This window comes from Acipenser ruthenus, chromosome 10 (genome assembly GCF_902713425.1).
Source record: "Acipenser ruthenus chromosome 10, fAciRut3.2 maternal haplotype, whole genome shotgun sequence".
Lineage (NCBI taxonomy): Eukaryota > Metazoa > Chordata > Actinopteri > Acipenseriformes > Acipenseridae > Acipenser > Acipenser ruthenus.
Window position 1 is genome coordinate 9,917,839 of NC_081198.1, and position 13,147 is coordinate 9,930,985.

General features: G+C 37.4%; 1 protein-coding gene across 6 annotated transcripts in view; it reads left to right on the plus strand.

Moving 5' to 3' along the window:
• The window catches only part of col11a1a (collagen, type XI, alpha 1a), an 88,833-nt gene that overhangs the window by 31,395 nt on the left and 44,291 nt on the right, over nt 1-13,147 (plus strand). For all 6 annotated transcript variants that reach the window (XM_034021985.3, XM_034021994.3, XM_034022002.3 and 3 more), the window contains 13 exons: nt 370-423; nt 2,368-2,421; nt 2,508-2,552; nt 3,232-3,285; nt 3,383-3,427; nt 4,292-4,345; nt 4,858-4,902; nt 5,310-5,363; nt 6,313-6,357; nt 7,058-7,111; nt 7,230-7,274; nt 12,123-12,176; nt 12,431-12,538. In XM_034021985.3, coding sequence (XP_033877876.1) covers nt 370-423; nt 2,368-2,421; nt 2,508-2,552; nt 3,232-3,285; nt 3,383-3,427; nt 4,292-4,345; nt 4,858-4,902; nt 5,310-5,363; nt 6,313-6,357; nt 7,058-7,111; nt 7,230-7,274; nt 12,123-12,176; nt 12,431-12,538 — 711 coding nt within the window. The remainder of the gene's footprint in view (nt 1-369; nt 424-2,367; nt 2,422-2,507; nt 2,553-3,231; nt 3,286-3,382; nt 3,428-4,291; nt 4,346-4,857; nt 4,903-5,309; nt 5,364-6,312; nt 6,358-7,057; nt 7,112-7,229; nt 7,275-12,122; nt 12,177-12,430; nt 12,539-13,147) is intronic.

Consider the following 13,147-nt stretch of genomic DNA (forward strand, 5'->3'; position numbering starts at 1 on the left):
ACTAAAAGAAAGCATACTGTTGCAACTCACTTTGTTAAAATAGTCCTTTGTTACTATCTAACAGTGCATGCGAAACACCAAGAAGGCCTTTTTCAGGGATTTATATAGATAATTAAAGTTGGGTGCATTGGTTGATACCATTAAAATAAGCTTATTTTTAACAGAGGAGCCCAACTATGCCCATGCTGATAACTTGTCCATATAACAATACTATAATAGTCTGTAGCAGTGACTAAAAGATTATTGTTAACAGCCACTATTGTGGCCACTGCTTAATAATATTCAAATATATTTTAGATGGAAGTACTGGTTGTTACTAGGGTTAACACTCTGATATGTTACTTAATTGTCTCCATTGTTTACCAATAGGGTGACAGAGGATTTGATGGACTTCCTGGTCTGCCTGGTGAAAAAGGTCATAGAGTAAGTGTTCTGTCAGTATTCTGTGCTTCTTAACATTTCTTTATACTTCACAAGGTCACGCATAATAAAATCCAAATGTCTTTAAAGTACAGAACACCAGTGAATATGTCATTAAAGTGGCTAATTAAATGTGACATTTCCTACAATTAGACACAAAGAAAGAGAAATTGACAAAGAATATATATATATATATATCAGGAGAACATAGCAAATTCTGTATCACAGCCTGAAAAGTGACAATGGGGAAGTAGTTACTAAACTTTATAATTATTGATTGAAACTTCTGCTGTTGAGAAGACCCTTAAGCAGATCTGGGCCGTGTCTTGATTCAGAAGTGAGGTATTGAAACTACTTAGGAAATCAATTGTCTTAGGGCTCAGTACATCTGGCCATCTCTGACAGATGCTACGAGATCTTTAACTTCCTCAAATTAGATCGGACAGTGCTAATGAATTGATATGTAGAGGATTAGGATTTCTGCTAAGAATAATGTGGACCTGTGACCTAGCCTCAAGGCACATATACTGCTTACTGTCAGGATGGTCTTTCAACACACAGTGGGCAGTAAAGCTGTTTTTATCTCTTAAAGTAGTAGTACAGAAAAACCCTGGTGCACTATTCAGGTCAATATAGTTTGCTCACTGCCCGCACTTAGCATTTCACATGTTACAATCCTCGGCAACTCCCATGTTCTATAAAAGTGACCTGTCTCTTCACTATGTAGGCAAATTGTCATTTCTGAGACGATTGCCATTCTAGAAAAAAAACACATGACGCAGTGGCCTTGCTTTTCCTGTTTGCTGTTTCAGTCTGGGATACAAACTGGCTAGAAGTGCATCCAAATAGGATCCCCCGTTTAAATCTTGATAAATCCTTGCTTCTTCATACTGCACAAGGGAATCCCACTGGATTACATCAACCACCTATCCCAAGATAAGCAAGGATAAGGAGTTGAAGCAATCCAGGGTAAATCCCCAGTGCTCTAAACTGTGTTATTAAATCTGTGGCTTATGGTTGATCAAACTGACCCCTAAAATTAATTTAAGTAAAAGGATTAAAAGGTGGATTATGATTAGAACCGGTTATATCATTATTAATTTGTTTGTTTATGTGTTTATTGATTGTCTGTTTGTTCGTGTGTCTTTGTGTGCATTTATTTATTTATTTATTTATTTATTTATTTATTTATGTATGTATTAAATTATAGCATTTTATTTACATTATGCCTATGCAAACAACATGACAACAACATGACAGTACCAGCAGCATGGTTGTTCTTTTTGTTTTTTTTAAGGGAAGAAAAGCTTAGAATGTCCCAATGTGTTTAATAACAAAGGACAAAACAAAAATGTGTGGATATTTTTAACACACAGTTAGAGCACTTCTTATTCTTAAAACCCAAAACCATGTATGTGGTAAATGAATTACAGGACTGAAATCCTCTTGTATTGTCTTACATGAGAACAACATTACCAATTGGAATATGTCGTCTGTTATGGTGGTTAGGAGTATAGTATTGCATTTAATAATAAAGCTCTGACCTTGACAGTCCACATGTACTTAAGGAATGTACAAATGAGAAAACCATATGATTTTAAAACCAGATGATTTTAAAACCAGATGATTTTCTTCTTCTTCTTCTTCTTCTTCTTCTTCTTCTTCTTCTTCTTCTTCTTCTTCTTCTTCTTCTTCTTTAACCAATATACATTTTCTTTGTCTTATCAAGATTTAGCTTTTGTATTTTTTTTGTTGTTGTTGTCATTTTCCATGTTAATAAAACAATTCAGAACATTGCATGTGCAGGTAAAACAAGAAATGGGATTAATACTTGGGAAGCATATGATTACCAAGCTTCTGCCAGTTACACCGGTACCATCATTCAAATGCACACAGATGTGGAAGCCTTCACTGTAACACATGCTGTCTCTGCTTCTTCTTTTCCAGGGAGAACTCGGTCCACCAGGTCCCCCTGGCGGACCTGGTGATGATGGAGAAAGAGTAAGTTTCATTCTGTTCTCTAATTGTCAGTTATTGAAGATGACTCCTCTGTGTCAGAGATCTAACCATTTCCCATTTGCCTGCAGGGAGAAGATGGAGAGATTGGGCCAAGGGGTCTTTCTGGCGAAAGCGTATGTATTTTAGTCTTCTGTACATGTATGTACAGTATTTTTACCCCTTGCTATCTGATTTTGTGCCCAGTACTGTTCATTTTATTAGGCCTGATTGCTCGGCCGTATGTTTTTCAGAGGACTGATAATCCAGATGTGAGGTTTGACTTCAATTTCAAGGAAAAATGCATGGGTCTAGTCATATGTTTTTTCAATCTAGATTCCTTTTCATATACATACAGTTTCCATACATATAATAGTTGTGCAATTAGTTGTGTTTTTTTAAAACCTTCAAATTAAAGTTAAAACAAATTTGATATTGCAGTTTAACCTTTGAACAAGTACATCTGGACTCATTCTTAACCCTAAATAACAGAATTATTCATAAAAATAAATAAGTGAAGTGGCTGTTTGGAAAACAAAAAATATATGAATATTATGTAACATATTTTTTTATGAAACCACATGTAACGTGTATGTTGGTACATATTTACATATTGCATAATGTAATACATTTCAATTTAAAGTTTTAAATTAAAGTTTAGCCCATTAAGGGTTTAATATAAATAAGTGTTGGCTAATATAAAATAGTCACTATGTAATTATGGTGAGACTTGCTAAAAGAAAGTTACAGTTATCTTTATAACCACAGCCTTTATTGTGAATATATGTGCTTAACAAATATTTGTTTTGTTTGTAGGGCCCAAGAGGATTGCTCGGACCAAGAGGGTCTCCCGGGCCCACTGGACAGCCTGTACGTTCTTTAAGATATTCCTTCACCTTTCATTGGAATTCTGTTTCAAAAGCTTTATCTTGGAGAATTCACCATTAACTGTGCCTTGTTTCTTTAGGGTGTTGCTGGAGTTGATGGCCCTCAGGGTCCAAAAGGAAACATGGTATGGACGGATTTGTATTTTTCTTTTTGCATTTAATTAAAATATTTGCATTGACAAATGGTCACTGCTGCTTGTTCCATGTGTTAGAATTGAACAAAGAAAGGTAATCCCGCAGTTAATAGAGACAGCTCACTTTGTTTCAGGCTTTGTTTCAACCAATCTCAAAGTGATGAAAGGGCAAAATTATGAATACTTTATGGAACTTAGTGATATTATCATGTAGGCCAGACCTAACCTACTTAAACTAGGTTCATTATTTTGCAGCAAGAAAGATCTTCTCAATCTGAAATCTGCGACAAAAACTTTGACCATTCAGCTTTAAGAAGGCTAAAAATGCTGACAAAGAGGACAGCAGTACATTGACTACGACTGTGTAGAAATTAGATAAATGCATTACCTGTATCTGTTACTAGAAGTTCAGTATACAAATAAAATTCAAATTCATACAATAAATCTTGATTAAGAAAATCAATATTTTAGTGGCTTTCCTGTACCTTCAGATTTGGTACTGCACAGCTGCTGTTATTACACATGGTTCACAGAATGACACACTGTAATTACAAACATCCATTTTGCTTCATTGTGAGTCAGGCCTGCTGGCTGCAGAAAGTACACAGTACACCAAACAAGTACGCATAACTAGAAAAAACCTATGAACAAAATGTACCCACTCATTTCCTTCTAAAATAATAATAATAATAATAATAATAATAATAATAATAATAATAATAATAATAATAATAATAATAATAATAATAATAATCATCATCATCATTGTCATTACTGTTGTTGTCTGATGCAGCATTGCAAGAGTATTAAACTGCACAGTGGAAGTTATTGACATTTCTCTTTTCTTCCTGTTAGGGTCCTCAAGGAGAGCCTGGGCCTTCTGGACAGCAGGGAATCTCTGGCCCACAAGTGAGTACAAATAACAAAAACAAAAACAATAACCATGCCATCATAACAGCAATCTGTAATCATCTAAAGTATTTGTACTAAAGTATCAGTCAGAACTTTGTTAAATTATTGGGTTTTTTAGAACTATCAGAGCCTGTAAATTTTTTTTTTTTTCTAGCTGGGCTCCATAGTAATATCCCTTTATACTGTGAGTTTCTACTGCTGTAGGAAGCAGCTCAAAGCAGCACATTCATGTGGCTGGAATTCTAATAAGAAAAGCCACACCTGCTGGGGCTCCATACGGGATCAGGTTACCTCCTGAATGCCAAAGTCTTTCAGGGAGCTGAAAAAAATGAGCTCTGAACCAGACAATACAGTTTTTGTATTACCAATTTGTAGCCTGACTGTGAATTATGAAAAGCTCCTGACTTAGCTCCTGGGTACATTTTTTTTTTTCATTTTTCCCCCAGCGAACCCCACACTATCTATGCACTTCTATAACATTGCATTAATTGCTTTCATTTCTTAAACAGGGTCTTCCCGGTCCTCAAGGCCCTATTGGTCCACCTGGTGAAAAAGTAAGTTTCCGGTTTTTAAACAAACTGTAAATAACTGCTAAATGTAGATATGATAAAGTCTACAGTCTGATGACACACCTAAATATTGCATTAGATAATAATCACATGTACAATATCAAAATACAGCACAAGTAAAATTGAAAATAATATTGTAGTGACATGAATGGCACTAATCTCTTATAATCTACTCTCATATTGGATTTATAATTTAATATGTATGAAATAGAATACGCAGATGACATATGAAAAAGCAGATATTGCATTTTGTATTTATATTTTTACAAATAAGAAAACCACACTATATTTTCATTAAACTGATTTACTTTATTACAATGACTGTATTTTTTATGTATACAAAAGGGAAAGTAATCATGCCACTAATGAAGCATATTATTTCTGTTTTCCAGGGACCCCAGGGTAAATCTGGTCTCCCTGGCTTGCCTGGTTCAGACGGGCCTCATGTAAGCTTTTTACTAAATCTTTTTGCTCAGTTTGGACAATATGAAGGGACTATACATTTACTGGCATTTTTATGGTTTATGAATACAGACTAAAACATACTATTCTCACATCATCCCTGTGCCCTCTCCAAAAATGTGTAATCTGTGAAAGGTCAGATACATATAGGAAAATATACTATGGCAGGTTTCTGAGATGGGTGGTAGACCATAAAAAAGAAACTGTTTGTGATTGGCTGATGGAGTCTGTTGTAAGCTTGTGGGACTCAAAGTCAGAAAGGATGGGAGGTAAAAATAAACGTTCTTCTGTAGTACAGTATGTCAAGCCAGGGTCACAAGAAGGACATATACCTGGCATTGAACCAGGTGTAGACACTGGGTTACAGTGGCTATGTCTGTCACAGCGTCTACTGTTGCATCCCTCCCAACAGGCAGTGAGGGAAAAAATTGAATAGGAACAGGGAAAGTTCCACGTTCTTTTGCACTAAGCCAACTTGATATAGGAGTAAAAGTGGTATCCTTTGCAGGGAAGACCTGTTTCTAGACCAGTATAATTTAAAATGTGATCCCTAGAGCTATATTACAATTAAGGGTGGGATGGTGGGTGAAAGGGGATTTCTCTGCCACAAGGAAGGAAGCCAGTTAGGAAGGGAAGCCTGCTTCAATCAAATGGATTCAGGTGCTGTTATTACTAACAAAACCCCTTCAGAGAGGCAGAATGGGTTCGTAGATGAGAGGAACACTTGTATTGTAATGATATTTGCTATTTGCAGCTTTTGCCAGAAGCACTTTTGTTGTGTTGCAAACAATGGACTTGGGAGATAAGCATTATTAATTAGAAATGTGCAAAAAATGAACTTTCAGCACTTTAATATTAGTGCTATAGTTAAACAGCTGCAGACACTTTAAGTGTTGGATGTATCTTTGTATAATGTGGATTGCTGTCTTTTAGGGTCACCCGGGCAAAGAAGGTCCACCTGGAGAAAAAGGTGCCCAAGTAAGTAAACCACATTACTGGTGCCCAAGTAAGTAAACAGCATTACTGGTGCCCAAGTAAGTAAACAGCAATACTGGTGCCCAAGTAAGTAAACAGCATTACTGGTGCCCGAGTAAGTAAACAGCATTACTGGTGCCCAAGTAAGTAAACAGCATTACTGGTGCCCAAGTAAGTAAACAGCATTACTGGTGCCCAAGTAAGTAAACCGAATTACTGGTGCCCAAGTAAGTAAACAGCATTACTGGTGCCCAAGTAAATAAACAGCAATACTGGTGCCCAAGTAAGTAAACAGCATTACTGGTGCCCAAGTAAGTAAACAACATTACTGGTGCCCGAGTAAGTAAACAGCATTACTGGTGCCCAAGTAAGTAAACAGCATTACTGGTGCCCAAGTAAGTAAACAGCATTACTGGTGCCCAAGTGTCTAAATGATTATTGATTTGGACCCTTCTGAATGTAACAAAACCTCTTAACCTATTACAAAACCTAAGCCTTTTCTTCTATTTCAATGACAGACACATTAAGATTTTGAAACCTGTTTAGCTACATGTACTGCCTCTAATCTTTGTATATTTGTTTAATTAATGAATTGTATGTCATTGTGTTCTGTGAAATACTGTGAAATCCTATTTCAACATGCATTCCTATATATTTCTATCTTCACATGTTCCTCATATTGTATTATTTTCTGTAATTTTAGGGTCACTCCGGCCCTCAAGGGCCAATTGGATATCCTGGTCCCCGAGGTGTAAAGGTAATTTGCGTTTATTAATGTTAATTTATACCCATAACTTTCTTTTCAGTCTATGTATTCCATGTATTATGGCTGTACATAATGTATATGTTTTGACTCTGTGGTCTGTGTCACACAGGGTGCTGATGGCGTCCGTGGTCTTAAGGGCGGCAAGGGTGAAAAGGTAATTATTGATTATATGATATTTTCACACACTTGACTTCTTCTGCTTAACAGTGGTTTAGGGGACTTCTTTAATTTAAATAGCAGGGGAGAGTGTTTTTATTTTTTTTAACGTTTCTGTCAATTCAAAGATAATGTGCAGATGGGCCAGTTGCAGCACAAACATACCACAATTTGCATTTTCTTTGCGACAATTTTGTCGTATGTACTAAGAGAGCATTTGTTAATGATAAGAGCTGCAATATACTAATTGAAATATTTGTCGCGTCCTCTTAGCGAGATCTCTAGCATTGCAAGAGTCATGCGCCATTTTTTCGAATAAATAATGAAAGGCAGTTTAATCCCATCAGATTCTATAGTGGGGCCCCACCTTCACCCCTAAATAAAAAATGTGTTTCTATCAAAAAGCTTTTCATAATCATACCGTTCTCCTCGCTAAACCGGATAGGTGTCAGGTTTTAAAAAATACAATACATTCGCACAGACATACATTTATAGTGCTCAATGTATTTTAAATGTATAAATCATTGCACTGAAATAACACTATTGTGTTTTGGGTAGGCTACACTTTACAGTATTTAAAAATATAAATCTGTACAGCAGGTCTATACAGTATACAGTATACAGTACAGTAGTAAAATCCTAGCACAGTTTCTTTTTACTAATAAATAATAAATCATGCTGCTGCATTGTACACATTGGTGTACAATGCGAATAAAATATTATTTTAAATTGAAGCTAAATGATTTTAGCAGTTTTGTTTTATTATTATTATTTTTAACTTGGCCTACTTAGTAGCCTAGACAATTAACACAAAATAGATCATGGTACCGCATTGACAAGTTACGATACTTACAGAAGGACAGTCAATTCTCGTTAATACGAATTTCAAGGGACCAGCAACAGATTTTGCAATATACCACAAATTCGTATTATCATGAGTAACCTGTAAGCCAAATGTATATGTTCAGTTTTTATTTAAGTTAGTCAGGGATGCAGTGCTAAATTGTGCACAATTACAAACCACCTGTACAGTAATAGAATAGGTGTGTTTCCTATTCCTATACAGATGCTCAGAATGAGCTAGAGTGGTTAGCGGCACATGTGTGCAGTCGATTAGAAATGTGTTTTCAATGCTTGTAAGTACTCCCTGCTTTTAGGGAAAAATAGGTATGGCAACAGCTGCCATAGTCCCCTGAAAGGACCCAGAGGCAAGATAATGCAGAATGGACAATAGTTTGCACTGGCTTCTCTGAGTGACAGGCTCCAGGTCATCTTTTAAATCAGACAGCAGCTCAAGAATTATGTGGCTGCCGAGCCTGTACCTGTACTTAATTTGGTCTTCATTTAAATTGAAGAGGGTACTGCGGGTACGAAATACCTTTTCTCTTCTAATTCTACAAATCACTTGTTCTTGCTGAAGACAATGTCTCCTTCTTGCAGCAATCACAGTGTCCATGGTTAGAGGATAGTGTTTTTCAGACAGCCTTTTAAAGGTTTGCTAATTCCAACTGTTTAAAACGTGCTTTCAAAAGTTCTTCACAAATTGATGCAATTGTAAGTGCCGCAATTGCCTGCAGCGGTAGTACATCTCATTATAATATTTGAGAACACTCATTTCCCCCACATTTATGCGAATGTATGCAGGAACGCCCATAATTACATATTCAAGTCTAACCCGCAAAGAAAAACTGCTGGCGCAAAGCATTCCCAAGAATGTCGCTAACAGCATTGCGCTTGTTTAGTACATTTCAGCATAGACTTCTGACTCGTTTGCAACTGGTTTACGACTATTGCGACAGGCACAACACTTTAGTACCCCTGCATGTCTTGTAAAGGATAATGTTAGGGCTTTTATGCATGTGTATAGTGTTGTAACAGTTTCTTCAAGGAAGAAAATACTTTCGAAATCAGTCCCATTATAGTTTAGTGATGTCATAAGGGGAATGCAAAACAGGAACTGGGAATTCCCTATCAGGTTTCACCTTGCACACACTGGCAGCAAATCAGAAACCAGTCTTGGCAGCCGCTGGTTCAGGGAAGCCTCTTGGCTCCTGTATCAGTGGCTTTTCTTTTTTGCATCTTCTAAGGAGAGAAGATACGATACAGGACAATCACTAGAAGTCTCATCTAGAGACTCTTGTATTTTGACAAACAGGTGTTGACTGTAGCTTAAATGATAGGATATATTCCTCAATACTCAATACTATATAACCTCAGATCATTGGTACCAAATGTAATCAATTCCTTTTTTAGTGTATTCTAAGAACGGCACAAAACTAGTGGTGCTTTAAAACTGCAGTGCTTTCATGCGGGGTGTTCAAACAATGGTTCCTCATTGAGATATTTTGGTTTATTCTCCTGTGGGCCGCTTATTAGGTGGAGATAGGAAACACCATAGCATGGTACTGAGCAGCTGTCTCAAGAGTCTTTTGGACTCAGAAATGAAAGGCCAATGCCTTGTGAGGACAAGTACACTCAGTTGTGTAATTATGAGCAGGCACACCATGTTCTTTAAGGTAATGACTTTTTAAATCCCTTAAGTGGAGGAATTATTTTAGGTTAAACTTATGCCATGTGTGAATGAATACTACATGCTGCTGGGACATAACAAGACAAAAGAAGAATTCTGCTTACAGGAGGAAACTGGCCTTTACAGCTCACAATGTTTCTGAAGTAATCAAAACATATCATAATATGCTGTGCACATTTGTGGCATGCACCTGTGAGGTGTCTATGCACAGTCTGTTGACACACTTAAACTATGGAGAAACATTTCTCTAGAAACATCTTTCAAAAAGCGACATTGACTTCCCATTAATAGAATTTGAGAGGCTGTGTGGTCCAGTGGTTAAAGAAAAGGGCTTGTAACCAGGAGGTCCCCGGTTCAAATCCCACCTCAGCCACTGACTCATTGTGTGACCCTGAGCAAGTCACTTAACCTCCTTGTGCTCCGTCTTTCGGGTGAGACGTAATTGTTAGTGACTCTGCAGCTGATGCATAGTTCACACACCCTAGTCTCTGTAAGTCGCCTTGGATAAAGGCGTCTGCTAAATAAACAAATAATAATAATAATAATAATAATCAAAGAAAATATTCATAAAACTATATATAAGTGAGTTTGGGGTGTGTTAAGTGCAGTTACCTTACCTAAATCTGATCGAGCCTCAGTGAGATGCGATGATTTAATGAACAGGGGGGGCACATAGACAATCCCCACAACAGCCACTGGTAATTTGGATCTACTGCAGATGTTCCAGAGATAGTAGGGCGGTATCCCCCTAGGACCTATTCATATCTGATCAAGAGTAAGCCCAGACACGTGGCAGCAAGCAAGGAATGTCTCTACCAGGCTAGCATACTACCTTGTGCCGCATGTACATTTGCTTTTATTTATTTTTTAAGTGCTGACATTTTAGAAAGATGAAAACTAAACCTTTGTTATATTAGTGTTAGCAGAATTGGTCACGTATGAATAAAACAATAGATGGTTTCCCAGTTAGAATGGGACCTATTAAACTGATTTTATGTAGCTATTTAGATTCTAGAATGGAACATTCCATAATCCATCTGTCTGGGGCTAATATTTCATTCCTTTCATAGTTTCTTTATCTCACCTGTCTTCATGAAAATCAATTTCATTGTCTGTGTTCTGTTAACCATGGCCACTCTGGAAAATGTAATTGATGGCTATTTTTGTCTAAACGATATTCTTTTCTATTTGTTGTGCAATTTATTTATTCACCATTCATGGGAACCCTTTGAGATTTTCTAGAGGATACTGGTAGAACAGTCATATAGTGTAGAATATATATATTCAAAGAAAATTAAAACTGCTGTTTGTTGTATTGATGTTGGATGTAGAAAGCTAGGCTGCTGTTAGTAATTTTGAAACAGGTGGAAGAAAGCCGTTAATTATTTTGTTTTATTTATTTATTTTAATTTTTCCCTGCTTTTCTCCCAGTTTGACATATCCAATTGTATTTTAAGCTCAGCTCACCGCTACCACCCCTGCACTGACTCGGGAGCGGCGAAGACGAACACACGCTGTCCTCCGAAGCGTGTGCCGTCAGCCGACCGCTTTTTTTCACTCTGCAGGCCCACCATGCAGCCAACCCAGAGCTACAGCGTCGGAGGACAACGCAGCTCTGGGCAGCTTACAGGCAAGCCCACAGGCGCCTGGCCAGACTACAGGGGTCGCTGGTTCGCTGGTGCACGGTGAGCTGAGGACACCCTGGCCTACCTAAGCCCCCCCACCCAGGCAGAGCTCTCATCCACAGTCAGCAGTGGAATAGCCTGGACTTGAACCGGCGACCTCCAGGCTATAGGGCGCATCCTGCACTCCATGCGGAGTGTCTTTACCGGATGCGCCACTTGGGATCCCCAAGAGCTGTTAATTCTACAAGTACAGTTTGTGACACATTGTTTATTTAGAACAAGTTCAGGTTCACGTCCCTTGTGTTTTTAAGAAGGTTGCTGCATTACCAATAATTTACCAATTTATGACACAAATAAACAATCGGATTACTAAACGCATATGTTCTGCACACGTGCTATATTTATGATGTGCATTAGTAGGCAGGGTATTGGTTAGATGAAATGAGATTTAAAGTAAACAGCCTAAATACATTTCACATGCATAGTTTCCCGGGTTTGAGTCCAACAACTTTTTGTTAAGATTTAGTTCTAAAAGGCACTTGCTTTTTCTACCAGCAGGGGGCTCTGTGGTCCTAAATACTAACTTCATGGCTGGGTAAGGGACTGTAGAGTCCAGCAGACACATGAAATGTGTTCATTTTTCTTAAAAGATATATTCTGTTTATTCATTGTATTTGAACTTCTTTTTCAGGGAGAAGATGGTTTCCCAGGTTTCAAGGGTGACATGGGTCTCAAAGGAGACAGGGTACGTGCTATAGAGGGTTAAGCATGAATGAATTAAAATCTAAACATACAAAGCAACAATTTGTGTTTGAAATATATGTACAATATAAACCCAACACTTTTAATATTAAATATATGAGCAGACACACAATGCAGATTTGTACACAGGTTAACATGAAATCATTAGATTAGTTAATACCAGCAACATTCAGTTGTTCTCAAATTGCATAATAACACATACACAATGAAAACTTATGCTGCTCTGCTTGTATTTAGGGTGAACTTGGTCAGGGTGGTCCAAGAGGTGAAGATGGCCCTGAAGGCCCGAAAGGTCGTGCTGGTCCCAATGGTGACTCTGGCTCACCTGGTCTTGCTGGTGAAAAGGTGAGTTAATGACCTGCTTTACTAAATTACATAACATCAAGTAACATGTTTACACCAATGCCAAAGGTATAAGTAGTGCAATGATTTGTCTTTAGGGTTATGATTTTTGACTATGGGTTTTTAAGAAGGTGTTTGTAACAGGGTGATGGTCTGATCCTACCCCCACCCTCAATCACATCACCTTCCCAGGAACCCGGAGATAATGAAAACACAGCAAAACAGTCACTGGTAGCGTTCACAGGTGTAAATGTTTATTATTCACTGCAAACTGCACACAAATTACAACAAGAAGTGGTGATCACCGACTAGCAGGTTGTAAGTACACTGACTGACATAATAATCCTCTCCCTAAAGAAAGACACAGCATTATATAATCCCCAGCCCTGCCTGCTCCTAACAGGATTAATTATTTAATAAATATTTGCAGCTAGGATTATTTTATACAAAAATAAACTATTACTTTACAATAAAACATTCATATATGTTACGTTAAACAAATTTCTTCTCATGTATGCGTATTTGTTTAACCTGCATGAATACCATCTTTACAAACACGATTGTTAAACTATTATATTGTTTACTCCTTATTATTATCATTGTCATTATTAT